We start from the raw sequence: 23,049 nt of genomic DNA, 5'->3' as shown, positions 1-23,049 counted from the left end.
GTGGTGAGCGATAGTAACTGGTCTCTGTGATCGGAGTGTTGTGGTTGGGTACCGTGGGTAGTGGAGCAACCGTGAGAGTTGCGGCTTGTGTGTTTGGGTGCGGTATCTGTGACCGTGTCCCTTCGGAAATTGGATCTGGCTCTTTCCCCTGAGCCACATTCAAACAGTACTGTTTCCTTGTTCAGTTCTTTCCATTTCTCTGTAACTTTCATTTCTGTAAATTGTTGGTGTATTCGGCCTGTAATTTTTTGAGGAGTTTCGTACTCCATCGTGTGTAATAGTTGATAGGATATATTTGAAGGAAATACCACTGGAGGGTTATACCCTACAATATATCTGAAAACTCCGCCCTATTTCTCTGATGAGAAATACAAAACATGAACAAAACTCTCTAACAGTACTTCGCACCACTCTTGCTTGAGAAATGGTCGCCTTGGCAAATAGGATAAGATTGTTAGCGAAGATAAGACGGGAAATCTTGGGACCCCGACAGAAGTGATGGAGTCCAATAGACATACCGTTGGTACCAAAATGGAATCTCCAATAGCTGGAGACTTGCCTAGCAGACAAAGGTTTACCTATGCAGAAAGAATGACTCAATCGAATCAACACGAGAGTCCAACTATTTGCTTAAATCAATACGGGAGTCCAACTGCTTGCTTACTCACCTAGTAGCATAGGTTGGCAGCAAAAACAAACTTGACTACACTAAACGTTTCAAAGAATCAAAGTATATCGTTGGGGGTGATAATGATAATGATGATACACGTTTAAACAAGGAGAAATACATTGATGAAAACAACGAAAACAGGTATTTCATATGAAAATCAATTCCAGGCTAGTCAATATGGCATTTATTTTATTGAAAAACAATACTTGATCATGCCCATTCAAGATGAAGATCATGGTAGTCGTAGATCAAACTGATAAATCTAGAGCTTTCCCAATTTATTCATTTTCTGCGAACTATGTAGTAGGGATATAGTTTTCTTTTTTATTATTTTTGGTTTTATAGTTTATAATTTAAATTACTTAGAACTTGTTGATCATGTCGTGACACTTGATTTAATATCACATGCTTGTTAGTTGATGAAACCTGATTAATAATTCATGTAGAAAGGTCAATTCTAAGTTGATTATTGACTCGAATAATAGAAATAGATTCAACTTACTTTGTTTCTCATAATTCTTGCTTGTTTCTAGTGTTCGGAAGAGTTTCGGAAATGTTTCCAATAATTTGCAACTCGAAGTTGGTCCACGATAAACTTTAATCCATTACATTAACCATATACCTCAAAATGGTACCGTCAGCAGCATTACGAAAGAAGGTTGTTCAATAAGGTCATCTATGTTTAACCTGTTCTGCACGACAGGAATAAGCATATATGGTAGAAACAAAATCGACATCTGCAGAAGAACTCAGCTAAAACGACATGATTAACAGTTTTTGCAGTCCTCGACTAGCAAAATGATCAATACATACAGTTGACATCTGACAAGCGAAGATCAAACATAAAATAACATGCATGACTAAGAATTAGACATAAGAGTTTTCTGGGGGACTTGAAGCAAAGATGCATATTTGAAATCAAATGTCCAACCAAAGGATGTATAAATATGGAAGCATTCAACGTTCCCACTAGCAGATTAACTAGGACCTTGGGCTATGCCTTTGCTCGAGAAGAGAAGTAGTTCAGGAGAATTTTAGAATACCGGGTTAGAGTGAAAAACATTTGCAGGATGGCACGACCTTTAACAATTCCCTCCCTTATGCCCCGTGCAGTTCTAGCTAGAACTGGCCTTGCTATCTGGGCTTTTCTTGGGGCCGCTTCCTGCACGGATACTATTCAAGTAAAGATTAAGTGAAATTCATCTCTTTAAATCATATCAAAAAGAAAAATATAGATAAAGCTAAAATCTTTTAGTAACCTATTGGGTTCATGTTTGTCAACCGTCTCAATCTTTCTTCTGCCAAACGAACTGCTCGAGTTGAACTCCTAACTCCTTGTGTTATTTCTTGGCTGTAAATGAAAGAAAATGAGCAACTATAAAGAGCAGCTAGAGAAGCTACACGTTAAAATGCTAACCCGAGGTCACTGAGCTCCATCGTTAAGTCACTGATTTCCATCCCAGACAATCGAACAGCAGCCATTGTGTCAGGCAGCTCCTCCCTCGTAGCATCCATTAGCTTTTCCAGTGACTCAGCAGCTCTCTTAAAGGCCTTCAATGAAATATACGACTATCAATTGCTACAAAATGCAAGGAAACAAAGACAAAACACCTTGACATGCCGTAACCAGTTGTACTTTTCTACTGTCCTAATAGGGTATTCTGGTAATACAATTTCTCAACCAAGCACCCAAATATTAATTGTATTTTGATACCATTCCCCAAAAGTAAATATTTGAATACTAGGTAGTCCGGGAAGTTGAAGCAGGTCTTATACAAACAGTTATATCTAAACACAATCTCTTTGATAAAATCAACTTGTATACTTGATGAGAAATCTCACTATTTACTAATTTCAATTTGTTTCCTCAGTTGTAGCTTACCATGAATTTACATTCACGAAAAGTTCTATAGAATACCAAGGGGGAGATAAGATCACAAACCAGAAGCGTTGGAATTGCTGAGCAGAAGAGCCATGTCGCAGAAATTGCTGCCTGTAAATAGACACCACATTTAGTACCATACTTAACATCTTTACATTTAAAAATGTCTCCATTTCTAACCATTTACAGTAAAACATGACGACTATAAAAAAAACTATATTTCAGCAAAAGAACCAAAATTTTGTAGATCAATGCAGCTAAAATCGTCATGCTATTAAAAGACAACACCATAAGATAAAAATAGAACTTGGCATGTTTCTTTATTCATTATATTTAATTCGAGGAAAATTAAGTTCAGTAAAGAATAAAATAGCATTCTCCATGTTTAAGTACCAATAATAAGCAAGAGCAAGATATAACACAGCTTTACAAATCAACACAACTTTAGCTGGTAATGGTCCACCTTGATTCTACATATAGTAGTACCAGAGAAAATCCAAAGCCATATTGAAATCGCAAACATCAACATGCACAAAATATTAAGCTTATTTTAGCATCGGCTATTGCATTTTTACATTTGCAAATGCATGTAAGACTTAAATCATTCTGCTCAGAATATCTTAACTTGCATATTATAACACTATGGATTTCACCTGCTTGAACACTGATTACCTATTAGTTCTTATTCCGTAAGTATCAACAACTATGTGACAACACAAACCATTCCCCTTATCTTTAAAGTTTCAATTTTATCATTCTTCACAATAACTGGAATCCACAAAAATTAGCTTCAGCTCGAACAACAAAATGTAAGTGAAATCATTCATCTGTCCTTCCCTTTCTCCTTTCTCCTCAAGACATCGATACCCTTAAGGTCCTCCTTTGACGGCAATGAGAGAAGTAAAAATCATATTGTATACAAATTTTATGTTTTTAAACTCTGATTGCAGAATACGATCATCAGAACAAATTCTAGAATCGTTTTCAGAATTGTACCACCGAAATCTAGCCATGGGTTAATAGGACACCAAAATGCAGCCAGCAATCTCCAATCAAAATACAAAATGAAGCATAATTATACAGTCACAATCAACTATCTCCAGAGTAGCCAACAATTCATTTCACAATGAACAGGAAAAATTGCCCATCAAAACCCAACTTCAACTGCACAAACTCGACTACAAATTATTCAAGAGAAACTCAATTGACATAGCATTTATAAAGAGAGACAGATTTTACGGCGCAGGCTATGTAACTGAGGAAGTGAATGTGGCGGTGAGTGAGGGTCCACTGAGAGGGTTGAAGCGCAGACGAGGATCCGATTGCGGACGTAAGCTGAGACGAAGCCGACGGCTCGGACGACACATTCTCGGACGACTGAACAGTGAATGAAGCGAAATAGCGGCGGGTTGGTAGCCGGACACTCAACCGGCGGTGAGAAGAAGCGACGGCGCCGTTCCTTCCACAGCTGCAAATCGGCCTTGCAGAAACCTGCAACCTCACCGCATTCAACATCTCCAACCACAGTACATATATATATATATATATATATATAGGAGAGAGAAAGAGAGAGAGAGAGAGAGAGAGAGAAATTATGTATGGAAAAAAAGGGGTTAGGCCTTAAAATCTCCGAACAGTGTGAGCGATACGAAGAAAGAAGATACTGCGTTTGTTTGAAACAGGTGTCACACTACCATCAAGTTAGAAAAATTATGTCCAAATTTAGTTCCAATATTGATCGAATCAATAAATGTTTTTAAAATTCGAATAGTTAATCGAGTCGAAAAATTAATTGGATCAAGAATTATTGGTTGAACAGTCGGGTGAATTATGATTCAATCAGTAATGTTTTAATTATGTCACAATAAAAATTAATATATTAAATTATATTAAAATAATAAAATATAAAGATATAAATATTTTTTTTAAAATTATGCGTATTTGGGTCTAATGTTGTTGTGAGGATCGAAAAATTGTCAAAAAAATCTTAAACTGTAAAGAGAAGTTAGCATTCTCATAGTTAAGTCAGTAATTCATTTAAAATAAAAGGGAATTTGAAAATAAGTGAGAACAATAATAAAATATGAATATATAGTTTGATAATTCATGTAACGTGCACAAAATATGTTTAAAACAGCTCAAGAATCGACAGAGCAAGAGTGTAAAAGTGTTCCAGGTGAATAAATCCTTATACCCGAGGGAGTTTCGCTGACGTAGATTGAAAAATTTTCAAACATATCTTCTCGTAGATTGAAAGAATTTCAAACATATTTTCAAAAGAATTGAATAGTTATAATTACAAGAGATAGGAGAGAGGAAAAGTCCTTGCCCAACTCAAAAATCACGTGCCCCATTATTGGCGAGTTTCCGCTAGTTGGGTGAGTCCTGTGCTTATGGGATTGCTTAGCTATGTTAAAATAGGTGACTACAAAGTCAATTAGATTAGTTATTAGGAGATATTTATTAAATTTTTATCAAAGTAATATTATTTAGATGAATAGAGTAAGTATTTATCATTGACTTAAGTTTTGTTGTGCTTACGACTTACAAAATGGTGTTTCAATATCACAACAAAAACCCACAGATCGAAAGGTTAAACTCGTGGAGTTGGATTGCGCATAGGTTGGTAGTTATAAATCAAACTTCTGAAAGTGAGTCTAAAATATTTCAAGTCGAAAACCTCGAGACAAGGCATCGAGAAGTCTTATGGCACTAAGTGTTGTAATGACGTGCTTCATTGGTGAAGATATAGGTCGTTTATGCAGTTTAAGTGGTTAGTTGGCAAAGTAGCCAACTGACTGGACTGACTCGCAGGAATCATCATATGGAAGCTTTGAAGGCTTGATCCATATGACTGGAATTTCTCAATTTTGACAGTACAAAATTAGTTTTTGAACTTGAGAAATCATGGCGGTCGCGTCTCGATCCATCTGAGTCTTCCGGGAATTTGTTACTTGCTTGTTATCGGCTAGGTTGCCAGCAAATCACTAAAGAGTTTGTTTGGTGATATTTGAGCGTGATGTGTTCCAATGTGTTGGCAACTTGAATGGCGTGTCCACCTAATTGTTCGATGACGTGTCCGGCTGATAATGATACTTGGGTCTGCCAGTTTAATTAATGGAAATGACTTTATAGGTTTTACCTCCCTGCTCATGGGCAACTGATTTGGGACCAACTACACTAATAGGTATGTCTTGGGCCGATACAAAAAATATAGAGGGCGTATCAATAGGAATTAAAAGTATACTACAATTTGGAATTAAAAGTATACTACAATTTGTTAGTAAAACCAGTACATTAAAGTTTTTAGGTCAAGAATAAAAATAGAAGAATTGCATAAATAACAAAAATAACCAACTATTTACCATTATAATTAAGTTATAACTAAATTTTATTTTCAATAAATAGTTAGCACCCCTTCTTAAAATAATACATAAATCTTGTTCTATTAAATATAATTTAATTAGCAACTTAGATCATCAAATAATTATTATAATGTCGGTGTTCTTTTGTTGGCATTTTAATTAATTTTCATATTTAATGTCATGGATTCAATTTCAAATTGTATCAATTTTCGAAATTTCATGAACCAATCTTGATTCGGGCCCGAGTTAACCAGGTCACTGGTTCAATCGGCAATTCGAGCGATTTTTTAAAAATTAGAATGGTCTTGAGACTAGTCCAATTTTATGCTTCGGACCGCACCATTTTATGAATTGGGTGACAGTTCTATCAGTCCAAACTGGATTCTAAAACATTGGAATCAACTACAAATGCGCTCTAATCAAGTCAAATGTCAATTGAATTCGAATAATTTGATATTTTTAAGTATTTTTTATTATTATTCCACCAATTGAACCAAATTCTAGTTGAAGTTAAGAATTTATCGAATTGAATTCGAATAGCTTGATATTATTAAGTATATTTTATTATTTTTTTATTAATTGACTCAAACTACAGTTAAAGTTAAGAATTTATAACACTATAGTTAAAATTAAGAATTTATCAAACTGAATTCGAATGATTTGATATCTTCAAGTATATTTATTATTTTTTAACTCTAGTTGAAGTTAAGAATTTATTGAATTGAATTCGAATAGTTTAATATTTTTAAGCCTATTTTGATTAATTTTTCATTAACTAAATCAAACTCTAGTTGAAGTTAAGATTTATCAAACTAAAATTGAATAATTTGATATTATTAAATATATTTTATTATTTTTTATTTAATTGTATTTAATTAGATAAAGTTAAGAATTTATCGAACTGACTTTAAATAATTTGATATTTTTAAACGTATTTTATTATCCTTTTATTAATCGAATCAAACTCTAGTTGATATTATGAATTTATCGAACTGATATTCAAACAATTCGATATTTCTAAACATGTTTTGTTATTTTTATAGTTAATCTAATCACACTCTACTCGAGTTTAAGAAATTACCGAATGAAAACAAATGTTTAAGTTTGGTGCACTAATTTAATAAATCAAGTTGAAGTGAATTTTATTGATCCATTTTAAACAGATTTTGTAGGTTGATAGGTAATCGTTATTTGATAAAAATATTAATCGTCTAAGTAAAACCTCTCATAAGTAAAAATGTGCTTAGTAACCGATCATTAATTTAAAAAGAATATTGACAATTTTTCAAACATTAAAAAGACATTTATAATAATAATAATTATTGGGACAGCCCGTTTCAATTCAGACAAAATGTAAAAAAATCCGTTATTTTAAAAAATCGGCTAAAAATTCCATGTGTTTTGTAAAATTCAGCAATAAACACTCATTTCATTTTGTGCATGTGGGGATATTTTTTAATTAATTTTATTAATTAAAATATATTTTAGTTAATTAAGAATAATTATAATAATAATTATTGTAATTAAATATATATTTTAATTAGTTAAAAATTTTATATTTTACAATTAGCTATTATAAAATTATTTGAATTCAAATATAATTTAATGTAATATTTACTATTCAATAAATTAAATATAATTTAATATTTCAATTTAAATTATAAAAAAAATACAAAAATAAACAAGGACATTTTAATAAAAAACACCTAAAAGAATATCAAAAACGGTTAAAGAATACGCCACAGGCACAAAAAGCACATGTAATACACCTTCTATTAATTACTAACTGAAGGGGCATTTATTGCTTAATTTTACAAAACACATAGGCATTTTTAACCTTTTTCAAAATAAAAATATTTTTAACCGACTTTTTAAAACACAGAAGAATTTATACATTTTGTTCGTTTTAATTCATCAGTTATAGTTGCACTGCAATTGATTTTTCAAGTAAAAATGGAAAACATCACAAGCAGCAGAAACTTTGTCCAATTGAGAGAGAAAGAGTTGCACGATTTAGTTTCCCATAATTCCATTTACGCCTCATTATATATATACAAAACAATACCCCCTCAACTTTGGCTACAAAAATCATAATCCCAAAGGATCCCTTCTCACAGTTTATTACACATTTCCGTACCCCACATATATATATGTATATACACTAACATATGCTTTATAACATAATTGCACTACCTAAGAAATACAAGATCCTAATAACATATTTTTTTTCCTCCATTAAATTTACTTTTAGAGGTATTTCTAAAATCAACCACTAATCTAAGTCTAAATAACCAACAAGATTTTCGTCAGCTGAAGCCAATAGGTCTCATGATGCAGCCTTTGAGTCGGCCCTAACGACGTCCACAACCGTTGCATTGCAGAAGAAGCATCTTTGGCAGTTGAGGAGGTGCCTGGATATGCAACCGTAGCAGGAAACATGGGAACAGGGTATGAAACGAGCATCTGATTTATTCGTGTAGCATATGCAGCAAATGCTATCCTCAGGTTCTGATCCTCCCCCTTGCTTCCTCTTCTCAGATGCTTGTAGCTCTGTTCGACAGATCAAGAGGCTTGAGAATTTCTCTAGCTTTGTCAGTTGATCCATGTATTCTTCCCCCTTGATGGAGCCGATCTGGCAAAATGGCGAACAAACTATAATTAGGAATGAAGGGGAAATTTAGGGTCAAAACAAACCACATAATACTAAATTGGGCTTGAAGCTCACTTTAACTCAATTGATTACACATCATAAATAGAGCTAGAACGTACTTTCTTGTTTGATAAGACATTAAGATCGGCTGGATTAGTAGTAAACAGACCTATAGAAATGATCAAGTTACTAGAGCAAAACCAAGCTAACAATTAATTTTTGAAGCTGGGAAAAAAATTCAAAACAAGCTTGACCAATGAAATGTTCGGCGTGGCTTGACCCATTTACACCCTTAGGAACATTTTCAAGATACTAAGTTATTGGTCAACCACAGCAATGAACCAAAAAGTGAAACTGATGAATGTTAAATATGTCGAAAGATGGACGAGCAAATGCAAGAAGAAAATATTAAAATCCAATTGATACGAACCCAATTGTGTTCAAGGATATACTGAAATCCATAGAGGATTGTATCAGCACAGTCCATGCTAGCAAAGACCGCGACAATGTCATTCTGATCCCCCTCCTCTGTCTCTCTGTTAGCATCTAACAAATTTAGGATGATCCCTGCCAGCGGTGCTAGAATCATGCCACTATTGACCTTTTCGGATAAATGACCGGGTCGTCTAAGCGATCTGCCGATTGTAAGGCAACACAATAAGAAGAGTAAAGACGCCAAAGTCAGTTGTTTTTATTATGCCAAACCTCAGGGGAGTAGTTGTAAGTTACCATATATAAAAAGAGAGACTAAAAGTAAATAGATGAAATACGCAAACAACAGCACAAGATTACAACAAAATTGCGGTTCCCAGAATGCAATCACCTCTCACCAGTTTTGGAAGAATATTGAGCTTATGTAATTTACAAACATGTTGAGTGAACCGGAAGAGCAAAACTATAGAATACATCCCTCAAGAAAGTGTAAAAGAGAAGGGAACTGGGATGTCCCCTTGCAATAATAACACTATTCTCTGCAAATGGATGCCTTTGATAGTAAAAGACATTCATGATTTAACCAAACCAATTAACTGATTGTCTTCGAACGCGATAAAAGAGTAGTTGTAACAAAACTAACTAAAGATATTGTAAACAACTCCTTTTGCTAGATTAAAGCACAATAGACACACAAGTACTTACAGGTCAAAAACATCAGGATCGATTCCACCAAGTAAGTGAGTCAATATGAAGACAATCAACTCAGCAAGCCTTCGTAAATTCGTATCCATTCCTGATACAAAAGCCTGAGGTATCTCCCGTGTACAAAATTCTAATACCCTGGCAAGGTTGCAGGATAGGTCAAATATGACACTGCATTTCCTTTGCTGGAAGTCCATCAACTGAAAATTATGCTTCAATCAGTCCCAATTTAAACACTAGAAATGTAAGTAGCAAACAATTGAGAAAAAAAGCAAAGAATGTTTCTCACAAGCCACTGAAAAATATACCTTGTAATTTTCTTGCATTTCCCGGACTGAGACAGAGAATTCAGTCATGGCCCAGCTGAGTGTGTTAAATAAGCGATTGAGAAAAGCTGAGAACAACTCGTTGTCACTGATGCAAGCTTCCCTTAGCAATTTCTTTACAATTACAAGTTGGGGAAAACAGAAGCATATTTAATACAAAAGATAGCCAAATGCAGAAGCAACAAGGACCATGGGATTCATAGCAACAAGGGAAAGATTTGTCGTCACCTGAAATAGTACAGAAGATGATGATGATTCTCCACGTTTTGAAAATGTAAAGCCAGAACCCTTGCACAACCTAAGAAGTATATTGGTTACAGGAATCCAGGATCTATTATCAAATGCAGACAATAAAGCCTTGGGCATCCTTGTTCTTGCTGCTTCATTGCATTCGAAATCAGCCAAAAATTCCTTGTACTGTACCAACACAGAAATAGACTGGAGAAGAAGATCTCTTAGCTCAGCACTAGATATCCTTGGATCATTGAAGTGGGTAACGAGAAAAGTGACCTGATAAATAAAGTTCACAGTTTTGGAAACAATTCAGCATCTTTCCCCGTTGTGCATTTGCAGATAACACTCTCCTTAATAGTTCATGTCAGAATTTCCAAGTTGCCTACAAGCTTAATAGTCAAAAGCTTGACAAAGCAAGCAAGACTAACAAAACAAAAAATGCACCAAAGAGTAGACAAGATGCTTACCTTTATTCGATGACCCAAAATCAACAATCCAAGTTCAGAGTAACAAATGGTCATTTTCAAGATAATCTCTTTATCTTTACATGGGTGTGTTGGTAACTGGTGTAAATTACCAAGGCCTAAATTTCAGACCAAATCATCCACCCATTGTTTACGGACCCAATAAAATAGTTCAATTTCCTCTTCTTTCCCTGTGGGTCATTGCCCAAAATCTTCAGAATTTGCATTTTCTTCGTGTCAATCTATTTCATTACGGGTTGTTTCCATGATGCTACAAAAACTTGATTTCCTCTCAAGATCTTAATAGCCAGGAAACCAACTTTACAACCTTCAATATCATGCTATTAAAGATCAATTTTTTTTAATCTAAATTGCAGTGGAAGTTTCAAGGGATACAGAAAATTTCAAAAATCGTGGAAATTTATAAAATTGTTAGTAACAAAAAGCAAAATTTCGGATTATCGAAATAACACAGTTTGCATCCTTTAAACTAATGAGTTTTATTAAATGCTATGAGTAAGAGTTTAATGCACCCAATTTGAAAATAAGTGCCCATGTCATGTTGATTTATCCTGACTTGTTAACACATCTTAAAACCCCCCAACTTTTTCCCAAGTTCAGTCTCTGACTAGGTGTAGAATTCTATTGTCATTGTTTCTGTTTCTGCATTCTACCACTCTGACCAACTTGAGTAATAAACTTCCTCAGTTAACTAAAGAGGCTCTTGGAGGAAACAAGTGGGCTGGATAATAAAAAGGATCAAAGGGAACAGGAGAAACAAGAATGGTAGCTCCTTAATTATTCCTGAAACTTTGAATAAATTTCCGTTAGTAGATTAGAGTTTGAGCTTAACCGAGAAACTAAATTTACAGGTAAACACATGTTTTCATGTGTACGATAAATTATACGAAGAAATGTTATGTGTCTTATGAAGAGTAAGGCATTTAAGGAAGCATATTCACATGAACCTCATCATCAGTAATCTACACAAATTGAATAAAATTTCAAACTACAGCAAGTTGGTCAAACCCAGAAGAATATGAACTAGCACAACACCCAGCTACAGCACAATATAACAACGAAATTGAGCAAAAACGAACAAATAGAGATGGAAGAAAGTTCATAACATACAAAAGACGCAAGTCCTTGCTTAATGAATATTGTGGCAGGTACAAATGGAGGATCACTCTTACGCAGCACATGAAAGCAATCAACCTGCAAGAAAAAAATCATATTACAAAAGCAACACCTAGAACCTGAAGGCAAGGCATGTTAACATGCAGACATTTTGTCCAAGTTCAAATAAGTAGATAAAGTGGTATACTAGAGTCTGTCTATATTAAGTTCAACAAAACCAAAAAAAATATAGGTCTTCTAAATGCCTCAATATCTAAAGCTGGTAAGTTCTAGAAGATGCTGAGAAGTCTTTATGTGAACATGAACAACTTACCAAGCATATGAAACAGATATCTTTTACTCAGGATTAAAGCAATTGACAGTTAAAACGGAGAAATACAGTTAACTACCAACATAAAGAAGAGCAGTTGTCCCATCAGACATGTCAAAAGAAGGATACATACCACAGTTTCTAGATAATATTCAGGAATGTAAACGAAGACTGAATCAACTTTGCTAAGAACTAGCAGCAATTGAACAATCCACATGCATGATGCATACAGCCCCCTCTGCTTCCAACGAGAGAAAAGAGAAAGGCGATACCTGTTAAATAGAGTAGATTTTGCACAGTGAGCACATCACTAAAATTCAACACATTAGACCATAGCTTCAGAAGTTATATAATATATTGCACTCACTGAAGTATGTAAAAAAGACCAAAAATAAAAGGATATTGGGTCAACAAAATAGAAAGTTTAGCCAACAAGTTTCCCTTGTAGACGTTCAACAGGGAATCAAAATCCTGTGGGAACAGCTAAATGCCTAAACGTCACTTAGCAAGTGAGGAGGGTTTAATATGGATATCAAGGCCATGCAAAGATATAAAACGTCTTGACAATGTAGCATATCATATAACTGAATGTCATGCATAGAGCATCTAGTAATCCAATCAACAAATCATATATTCCTTACTAGCGGAAACTATCACAAGAGACTGATTACAGATAGCTACCATACTGTCAGCGGTGAAGTTGGGACAAACTATATAACATGATGCACAGACCAGCTGCAATGAACTAAGCGTAGTTATAAGCTTAGTCTATTGTTTGAAGGTACATGAGATGAAAGGTCTCAAGGCATGAGCAAGCGCAGCATATCTTACTGACAAAGCAATATTGCTTATACTTTGCGTATGGCCAAAAGGCAATAACAAAGGTGTATATAATAACACCAAAGCATATTGCTTATAAATGGGCCAGTACCAGGCACAATGTCGGACACAGTCCATAACCTCTTCCCGATAAACACTACGAGCTTCCTTCAAGCGCTTCACCTGGTCTCCATAAATGCTATCTCTGATTTGTCTATCCGTCTCCTCCAAGAGTGAAATAGATTGTGACTGACGAGACATGAAAGATGATGCCTAATATAGAAAGCAATTCTGTTAGACAAATCTTCTTAGGGTTTTCCCCAGAATTAAATGAATGATTATACAGAGTAAGGTTTCCACGTCATAATACCATTAACCATGTTCTGAAACAGAATTCTAGGTTTGTTTCTTTCATACAGAACAATAGGAGAGAGAGGGAAGAAAAAAACAGAGAATTTAAAAGAACAAAAATGATGAAAGCAGAACTTGCTTAAGAAAGGGTAGAAAAACGATAAATAACCCAGCATGGAAGAAGCCATGTACGAAAATCTCTGGCAAAAATTATAAGAGGAGCAGATGTAGAGACATCCAATGGAACTTTTCACAGAAAGAAGTGTGTTCAGAAATGATAGGGAGCTCCTCATTCCACAGTTCTGTTGACAGCATATTCAACCAACACTATTAGCATAGCTCCGCAACAACTAAGAGTATTTATTCTTTTAGAATGCGTCAGCTACTACCTATCCAGCTGCAAATAATAGTGAAAACCTCCAACAAAAAGTTGCTAGGCAGATGGGATACAATAAACTTAAAACAATGTTAACCTCTTATTCCATTTCCATAAATCTATATGTGAAGAGAACAGGAAATATCAATCAGCTAAACCTGTTCATCATAATATATAGCTACGCAACGTGACAAACCACCCAATGCCATAAACATTAATACAACCTAAATTTAGCAACCACCTCTATGCAGGGAAAACAGGGAAACCACCAACTACACTGCAAAAAGGGGAAAGTGCCGAACAAATTTTGGTATGACTTTAGAGAGAACCAAAGAATGTAACTATCCATAGTCAAAGAGTTGAATTAGTTGCTTCAACTTTTGAGGCAAAATGTCCGTCAGACCTGTAGGGGTCCTTTTCCTGGTGCCAGAAATAGAATGGATTATGGAAGAACAAAGTTGTGATTTATCATGTCAATCCAGATCAATATAAACTTGGGTTTCCACTTTCCTCGAATGTGGAGATAATTCATGTGTCTGGCAAAAAAGTGATGTCTCCCAGGAACGTTTTACCACCCATAACGGAAAAACATAACAAGAATTTTCAGCCTTTAATGCATTCACAAATATTCTCACAATTCAACTGCCAGAATTCATACGTTCTCGGGCTTTCTTTGGGTTAGAGAGCGAAAGGTGGTTGTAGAAACAATTACCAATCATGAATGTGCTGGACATTGTATGGAAACATGTGCATAAGCAGAGAATGTAATCGTAAAGTTAGCTTCAGTATTGTGTGGCTGAAAATTGATAGATCAAGAACATTCCAATTCATCGATGGCTTTTCCTTTAAGTTTGCTTCAAATACTTCTGAAACATCACATACCAACTGAAAAAAAAGTTCTGCTGACCTGCTTAAAATTTGGTGCAAGACCCAAATGATACAGCAAAAGCATAGCATCCAAAAGCTCCTCCTCTTTTAAAGTAGCTGAAGACAATGTGCTCTCCCTTGGCAATATCCTCAATTGCTGCATAGGCCGAAAAGCAAACTCAGATTCAGAATGATCACTAGTGCTGGGCTTATCAGCTATCTCATCATTTAGATTGCTAGCACTACATTCAGCAGTAACATGAGCAGCTCTCTCTGGAATAGAGCTGCAACTTCCGCGAGCACCTTTAGCTAAGCATCGTACAGGATCTTTGGAGATTCTTGACAAATCAGCATCATAACTAGAACAGCAACATGGTTTCTGCTTACTAAAATGGGTTACTCTGGTTTCTCCATCATCCATGCACCCTTCTTCCCACCGTATAATTTCTTCTTCCTGATCACCGTCTACAGGATTAAATTTTGATAAATGATTGTAAGATCCTCCAAGCCTTGATATATCAACCCGATGAGGATCATTCTTCAGAAATAGGCCCGCAGGAAAACTTTGTTCCCCACCCCTGTGAAGGAAACCCACATGAGCTCCAGAATCAGTCCCCGAGCCTTTAATCCAGCCATAGATGTCCCCCACAGCAAAACCTTCAGACAGAAAATGGAGAATTACAGTAAACAAGGAAACAAGGACTGAGTTGTTTGAAACTCCAGGGGGTGGCATGTTACGGTCCGCACCCCTATTCTTCAGTAAAATGTTCTGTAAGAATGTCCTAAAAACTGAGCCAGGCAACTGCAAGGGGGCTACAGGTGGTATGAATTGCATAACCAAACGACAGAGATCCCTTTGCTTCTCTTCTATCTGAAGAAAAATCATAAGCCATGCCATCAAATTGCAAAGAACAATCAAAGGAATTCCAATACATTGCCTGAAATGAACATAGACATGAAAAAGAGGGAAACAATATTAATTATAGTAAGGAGCCACATATTAATGTTAAACAAAGTATCAGCACATCTGTGATGGGGACAGACCAGCCATAGAAAGCCACCGGACTTTTGCGAATGCATATCTATATATATTGTAAGGATCATGGAATTTCTTGGGCCAGCTTCAAGCGCCAAATGAGTAGTAAATCTAACATTATATTATATTTTGTAAACAGAACACAATGATTACAACAAAACAACTGATATAATACGAAAACCTAGTGCCCGTCTGAACTACATTTACACCAGTTAGTAAAGCAAACTATCCCTCATCACGTTCACACCCTCTTTTGTCTGATCTTGAGAATTAGGAAGTTACGCTCGGCCAGGTAGGGTGTACATGCAGCCGTGTGGTCCTTGAAATAATTTCACCTCCTGCGATGAAATAATTGAGGAAATGCCCCATCTTAGAGCATGCACACTTGTGTGATTGAAATGGCACCTCCCGAGTGTCATTGATTTAAAAGAACATAGTGGATAAATCTGACTTACTAGATACTAAATTACTAATTTACTTAAAACTAAGCTCAACTCTTTCATAACTAGACACTACATGAAAGAACAACAATGTCAAACTCTACCAGAAACCTAACAAGAAGATATCAAGTAGAATTCAATTGGACAGATGAAGACTAATCAGCAACAAAAACCTCTGTGAATATGAAAATAAGCTGAATGAACTCATGGAAGAAGCAAGAGCACAAAAGTGAACATCTCTCATAGAAGGCCAAGTTGAACACAACAAAACCAGATCTTATATATAAATATTTTCCACATTGATGCATATGAATTATAAGGTTCTCAACAGCACCCACCATCAGACTGGCAACTGTTGCATATGAAAACTTTACATATACAGGCCACTGAAATGGGTACTGCTTGTCCACATCATGACAGGCACTTATCAAAGCACTGGGGATGAAGCAACTGACAAAGAAGATTCACTTTATCCTATTAAAGTTTAGTTTAGCCAGAAAGAGACTCAAGATATCATACTCGCACTCTCCACGACAGAATGATAGACCAAAATACAGGACTCACTCATAGTCATAGATAAAATGGACTAGCAGCAAACAAAATCTTGTCCAGTTGACTTCAAAAAAGATTAATCTTAAATGTTTTATCCCATAAATGCAGGCCAAGGGTATGTAGATATTGGAAATCATCTCTCCTTCAGAACCTTCCATCCTTGCCAACACAGTTACTTTCAGAAGTCATAATTTTAATAATCTTATACAAAGAATCTACGGCACAGCTAAAATGAGCTCTATAAAAAAACTAAAAAAATACCAGTAAACGAGGAAATGAGAAGCAAACATGCCGAAATTCTAGAATATACCTTGTTCACTGCTTCAGATAAAGCTGTAGTAGTCAGCATCATGCTATTCTCATTAGATGTGTCCTCATATGATCCAGGCCACCAAACGGAAGGGATCAGGCATTGGAGATCCTGTTTGTTTGGGCTTTTCCTTGAAAGGAATCCCTCAAACAAGAATTCAAAATCTGAAGACTTCCACCACAGGGTCATCAATTCTTCTCGTCTTAAAATGTGGCATGCCAGAGCAAGATAACTGTATGACCCAGAATAGGGACAATCTGTAAGAACCAAGGATGCTGTTTTACATCCTGATGAAAGTGCCTCAATTACGTGCTTAAACAATATTTTTGACTCCTCAAATCCAAGAAAGGAATCAATTACTTTATCCAAAGTTAAATAGTCATGAGGCGGATGAACTCTAAAGACTTCCATCATGAATGACATAAAAGGACCATGTCCTATATACTCCGCACTCCCAATTTCAGCACTGAGAGCAGACAATAACTCCTCACAAATTCCCTGAGAGACAGGACGCAAGAGTTCTTCAAATGATGCAAATCGTTTCAGTCTTCTGAGCTTCTCGACAGTTTCCATTTCAGCCCTCTCCCGACGCTGCATTTGCAGCAGCCTCAAAAAGCAATCAAAGAGGTCAGTTGCAAGATACTTCGAAGAGGGAGGACCTTGAATGGGAAGAAAGCCTTTGATTGGATATTTAAACGGACGTCCCCCGAAATTTAGCTCGCAGCGTTCACCTTGAGAAAGAGAAATGGCAGGATAGTAGCCCAATCCAGGAACCATCTTCCGGATCCCGCCAAATGCTACCCCAAGTGAAATTCCATTCCTATAAAACAATATCTCATCAGAATCCAGGTCTACGCAACAACCAATCACATCACCAACAACCCAGGACTGGCCATAAGGCTCAGCTTCTTTATTCCACTTACTGACCCTTTTTCCGTCATATGCATAAGAATCATCTGCATCCCCAACACCCTTATGATCAGTGAAGGGGCAAGCAATAGTAGCCCAACCAAGCTGCTGAATACCAGAAGTTTCAAGGGTAACTTCATACATCCATTTTCCTTTCCATACACATGCATTGGCCCTTGCACTACTGAATAGAGCATGACTCTCCACAAGCAAAGGCTGTTTGACGACTCGAATATCACCGCAGATGCTAGATTTTTCAAGCCCGACCACCCCCAGTTGTGAATCATCATAAATTGTAGATGCACAGTCTCCATTTCTACTACCAACACTTTTCAATTCTGGGTGGTGCTTGAAGAACTCATGTTTTATTATTGAACGAACAGCACTACTGTCGATAGGGCGAGTCAATTGATTAACTGTTTTGTAGGGGAGACTAAAAATATGTTCTAGAGTTCGCTCCACAGACTGGTCTCCAAAACCTTCACAATATGAAACTAAACGGGATTTCCCAGCACTCTCTCTCCTATCCTCTCCATTCAATACAACGGCCAACCCTGAAGAAAGCCCACCAAGTCGTAGGCCGTCATCAGCCATTTCCAACTAAAGCAGGCTGTACAACCCCAAGTCAGGCCCAGTTTTCCTCTTCTATAAGATAATAAACCCCAGAAGATTTCCCGAACAAATTTGAAACCACTGGCAATTTCTCTTCCCAACCCTGGAAAACAACATCAAAGCAATTATCACTCGGTGGATATTACAGCATACAAATTTATAGCTTCAACAGTGAACACTATAGCTCTAAATCATTAAGCCTCCAAGACTAGAAAGAAGAAAAAAAAAGAATTTCACATAATTTATCTGTTCAATCCATTTAATTTAATATCACGATTGAACTAACTCAGGTAGTTCAACATAATCAGGTACCTCGAGTACTTCTGAGATAACAAACCATTTAAAAGATCAAGCCATTTCAAATTTATTCCCTTCAATTTTGTTCCTTCAAAGAATACCCCATTACAAGCTCCCAACTTTTCCCCTTTCAGTAGTAACCCCAAGAAGATGAAGGAAAAGCAAAAAAAAAAAAAAAAAAAAAAAAAAAAAAGAGAGACTCAACAACTCTAGGAATTCCAAATTCTTCGTGAAATCAAACAATTCCGCCAAACCCCATCATTTCCACAGCCCGCAAAAATATAAATAAAAAATCACACGCCAAATTAATCAGTCTCCCAACACATACTAATACCAATAAAACATCAACACGCTATATCCACAAAGCTGGAGCTTTGAAGCACTTACAGCCGATGAACAGTGAAATCACATATACGAGAAAACTAAGGCGCTTTTACACCAGTATTAATCTTCTTCGTTGGAACAGAAAAAGGCGGCTGCTGAATACTAGGGTTCTTGACACACGCCATTATTAGTAATGAAAGAAAAAAGACAGAGAGAGAAACAAATTTAGATTTCTCTCTTGAGAGAGAGAGAGAGAGATTGAAGAGTTGAATTCCCTATTTGTTTTTTAATTTTGCGCGTGTGTTTCCCCTTTTCGCTAGAACTTGGGAAGTGGAATCCCAGAGGAAAATGGGTACAAAAATGAACGACTTTCACTGGTCGAGGCGGGGCCTTCTCCTCTCCGGTTCCGTTTCCTCCTTTATTTCACCAAACTACCAAAGTCGCAAATCACCGTTGAAATCCCATATGTTTACTCGTCTTTTCAAGAGAAAACAAAAATTCACTTCTATATTAAACACAAAATGTTGGTTTTATTCCAAAATTATTTAAAAATAAAACAAAATCAAGAAATCCATTTATGGTATGGATATAAGATTATTTAATCCCATAATTTAATAGTTTTGAAAAAATTATTTTCTTTTTAGTAACTGCAAAAGAAACTACGATAATGGTGAGTCGAATCTTTTCTCTAATACAATGATGCAGATTTATTTATGAATTTATAATAGCAGTCGGACATACTAAATTACATGTGTAATATATAAAATAATAGTATATCATTAAATGGGAAAAAAGGTTACTTAACTATATATATACATTTTAAGTCGAATGTTCGACTTTTTAAATCTTGTACATTAATAACTATAATAATGAACAAAACGCAAAACGGAACCAGTTCGAAATATGAAATATTTTTGAAAAGTTAAAATATCATCAATAATTATAATTTCTGAAGCAGTCTGAATATTTTCAGAAAATCAAATAAAAAGTACCAATATAAAATTGGTCTTTATTAAGAGTATAGATACCGATATTTCAAATTTAATTATCTATAAAAATAGAATAAAAATGAATCAATTATGCCGTTAATTTTAAGTATTATTTGGAAAAATCATCCAATTTAATAATTTTTTATAAAAAAATATATCGATATTTTTTAATAAACCAACATACTATTATTATCCTATTTAATATGCCACACATCATTAATATTTCTAAATTAAATAATAAGTTCAAAATAAATAAAAGAACAATATACTATTATTAAAAAGTAGATTAAATATTTATATTCGTAAAACTCGAAATCACAATTTTAACCTGACGGTTCAAACAAGAAATTTTTATTAAAAAAAAAAGATTTCCTTTTTAGTAATTGCAAAAAAGGACCACTAAGCCCACATAACTATAACTAACAAACAGTAATTAAAATCGTGGTATGAGCACTCAATGTTCAAAATCAAGAGCCACGTTCTAATGCAATTAACAACCACATACTTGGAAGGGGTTACACGACTTTAGTTCAGAAACGGAAACCGGACATAATTGGAGAAAAAGCCACCGGAAAGATCCCTTGCGGGAAAAAGCCCCTGTGTTAGTTCGCGCGTGACTGCTGACGGTGGGACCGACACGTGTCCACGGACCTTGTGGCTCCGAAAACGGTGGATTGGTGGAAACGAGTCGGGTTATCGGGCTAAGAGGATGATGTTGAATTGTTGATTTATACTTTTTGATTGACTTACATTACAACGAGTTATTCTAAAATTAAGTATAATTATAAAATATTTTGTCGATATTTAAAAAATTATTGGTATTTTTAATATTGAAAAAATTATGTGTTTTTATATGAAAGTTTGAAATTATTAATTTTACGATTTGTTTTATTATTTTAAAAAAATAAAAATTATAAAAAAAATGAAGCATTATGGATGAAAAAATTTGAAAAATAATAACAAAAATTATCCACTAATTCATTAAAATTTTTATAAAATTTTTAAAATAAATAAAATTATAATTCATAATTTACAATGACATCTTAGTCAGTTTACTATAAATAATAGATACAAAATCTAACAGAAATTAACAAATTTGGCTAATTTTCAAACGAATATTAAAATTAAGGAATATTAATAACTTTTAAGATAATCAAAATATATTTATAATTATATCAAATTTCAGTAAAATTGACGATAATGTTTCCTTATTCTTTTATAGGGATAAGATGAGTATTAATTGAGAGTTAGCCTCAGTATCCGATTCTCTAAAAACGGGATGCTTTTGAACTTATCGGACTCTAGTCAAATGCAAGTAAGTATGAGATATTTTTATTTTATTTTTAAATATTTTTTTGGAATTAAAAAATTATTGTGTTTTTTTTTTTCATTTGCATTATGTATTTTTTGTAATTTAAAGAATTTTTTTGAAATTGGCTTTTCGATAAAATTGTCGAGTGAGTATTTGTGAATTTATATTTGAAAAATATAAAAGTTTGTGGATAAAGATTTTATAATAATGTGTAAGTCATTCAACTTGAGTAGGTGAAATCTCTAATTTAAATGCAACGTAAATTCTTGTGTTGTTTGATCCTTTCTTTAATAATCAGTATTGGATTGAATTTAGCAAATTTATGTTTTGATCATAATTTGAGGGTGTTTGGCTATGTTTTTTTTAGACGTTTTATAAGTTCTTACGTCTTATAAGATATTTTAAAAGCTTATAAGCTGTTGGATTTTATTTTAAAAAAAAGTTTGTAAAGTGTTTGGATAAAATAAGATGTTAAAACTTGTAAGATGAGGAAACATCTTATAAGACGTTAGGGTATTTAGCATGATAAGGTCTTTTATTAATAAAATGACTAAAATGGGGATTATACTATTGGAATCAAATAATTTATTATTTTTTGACATATTTTGCTTTAAAAAAAATTTAAATGCGTTTATAAATAGTATATATTAGTTTGATTCAAAAATAAAAATTTAAAAGATAATCTTTTTGCAATAAAAAATAATGAATTATTACCTAAATTTTTGAATAAAAATAAGTATATGTACGTTCATGCTAATCGAATATTAATTTAGATATATAATTTATCTTTTCTTTGTTAATGCAATGATTATTTCTAGTCTTATAATTTATAATGTCTTGAATTGTATTTTTTAATAAATATAATATCAATACTAATATTATTTTTATTTAATTATAATAATTTATTATTAAATAATTGAGTATTTTTTTTCGGATGTTAGAAAAATTAAATAGTAAAAAAAAAAAATTCTAGAGAGAGAAAGAATGTGTGAGTGTGTGTTTGTGCGTTTGTGAGAGAGAGTGAGGAGCGTGTATGAGTAGGGGTAGCAATTAGACCCGTACCCAACAGGACCCATCCCCAGATCCAAAAAATATTAGTCGGAGTGGGTAACGGGTCCTAAAAATTAGAATTGGCCCTGGTCTGGGGCAAGTCTCGGGTCCATAGAGACTCGCCTTGGACCCGACCCGACCCGATAATATCATATATATATATATATATATTACTTTGGAGGCATTTATGTGTTCTCGTTGTTGGTTGTGGAATGAGGTAAATGGTAAGTAAAATTTTAATTATATATTTTGTTACTTTATTGTTGTAGAATAAATGTTAGTAAATAATTATATTTTTTGGTTGTTTATTATTAGGTACTTATTCAACAGTTGAAAAATTGATAAAGTGTCCAAAAATTGTTGACGAGGAAGAAGATGAATGATGTTGTATTTATTTTGATTCGAGAATTTATTTTTGGACTTGAATATTTGAGAAATAAATTTATTTATAACTGATTTGTTGAATTTTTTTTTATATTTATAGAACAAAAAATAAATAAAAATGTAATCGGGTCCCCCAAGTTAAACTCGCTCCGATGGGTTTGTATCGGGGAGGGGTAGGGCGGGGCGGGTCCCGGGTCCGCCCTGAAGTGGGCAGGGCAGGTCTCGGGTCTACCCAATCCCACCCCG

At 34.5% G+C, this 23,049-nt stretch overlaps 2 protein-coding genes across 3 annotated transcripts; both read right to left on the bottom strand.

The window, feature by feature from the left end:
* Positions 1-1,434: 1,434 nt before the first annotated feature.
* LOC105171253 (uncharacterized) lies at positions 1,435-4,196 on the bottom strand. Of its 2 annotated transcripts, none has more exons than XM_011092306.3 (5): positions 3,792-4,196; positions 2,613-2,663; positions 2,088-2,221; positions 1,930-2,021; positions 1,435-1,843 (listed from the first exon to the last, which is right to left on the bottom strand). In XM_011092306.3, the coding sequence occupies exons 1-5, from the start codon at positions 4,065-4,067 to the stop codon at positions 1,665-1,667; spliced, it is 732 nt and encodes a 243-aa protein (XP_011090608.1). In that variant the 5' UTR covers positions 4,068-4,196; the 3' UTR covers positions 1,435-1,664. The 2 variants fall into 2 exon arrangements, with proteins under 2 accessions (XP_011090608.1, XP_011090609.1); XM_011092307.3 differs by having other exon boundaries at positions 1,435-1,832.
* A 3,733-nt stretch (positions 4,197-7,929) lies between these two features.
* Positions 7,930-19,418, bottom strand: LOC105171252 (E3 ubiquitin-protein ligase RKP). Its single transcript, XM_011092305.3, has 11 exons — positions 19,132-19,418; positions 16,927-18,550; positions 14,629-15,459; positions 13,107-13,267; positions 12,309-12,447; positions 11,860-11,943; positions 10,259-10,540; positions 10,013-10,144; positions 9,705-9,904; positions 8,998-9,202; positions 7,930-8,549 (listed from the first exon to the last, which is right to left on the bottom strand). The coding sequence occupies exons 2-11, from the start codon at positions 18,427-18,429 to the stop codon at positions 8,244-8,246; spliced, it is 3,843 nt and encodes a 1,280-aa protein (XP_011090607.1). The 5' UTR covers positions 18,430-18,550; positions 19,132-19,418; the 3' UTR covers positions 7,930-8,243.
* Between the last annotated feature and the right edge of the window lie 3,631 nt (positions 19,419-23,049).

The sequence above is a fragment of the Sesamum indicum genome, linkage group LG9, assembly GCF_026168435.1.
Source record: "Sesamum indicum cultivar Baizhima isolate 11 linkage group LG9, ASM2616843v1, whole genome shotgun sequence".
NCBI classification, from domain to species: domain Eukaryota; kingdom Viridiplantae; phylum Streptophyta; class Magnoliopsida; order Lamiales; family Pedaliaceae; genus Sesamum; species Sesamum indicum.
This window is presented reverse-complemented; position numbering and strand designations above follow the sequence as displayed.

Bases quoted from the DNA above. Each gene is read 5' to 3' on its own strand.
- LOC105171253 (XM_011092306.3), bottom strand. From the start codon at position 4,067: ATGTTGAATGCGGTGAGGTTGCAGGTTTCTGCAAGGCCGATTTGCAGC. The intron at 2,664-3,791 runs GTAAAATCTGTC...GTCTATTTACAG, and splicing joins TCAGTTACATAGCCTGCGCC to GCAGCAATTTCTGCGACATG. The intron at 1,844-1,929 runs GTTACTAAAAGA...TTACTTGAATAG, and splicing joins GACAAACATGAACCCAATAG to TATCCGTGCAGGAAGCGGCC.
- LOC105171252 (XM_011092305.3), bottom strand. From the start codon at position 18,429: ATGGCTGATGACGGCCTACGACTTGGTGGGCTTTCTTCAGGGTTGGCC. The intron at 13,268-14,628 runs GTCAGCAGAACT...TTTCTATATTAG, and splicing joins TTGCACCAAATTTTAAGCAG to GCATCATCTTTCATGTCTCG. The intron at 12,448-13,106 runs GTACTGGCCCAT...TCTATTTAACAG, and splicing joins TGTGTCCGACATTGTGCCTG to GTATCGCCTTTCTCTTTTCT.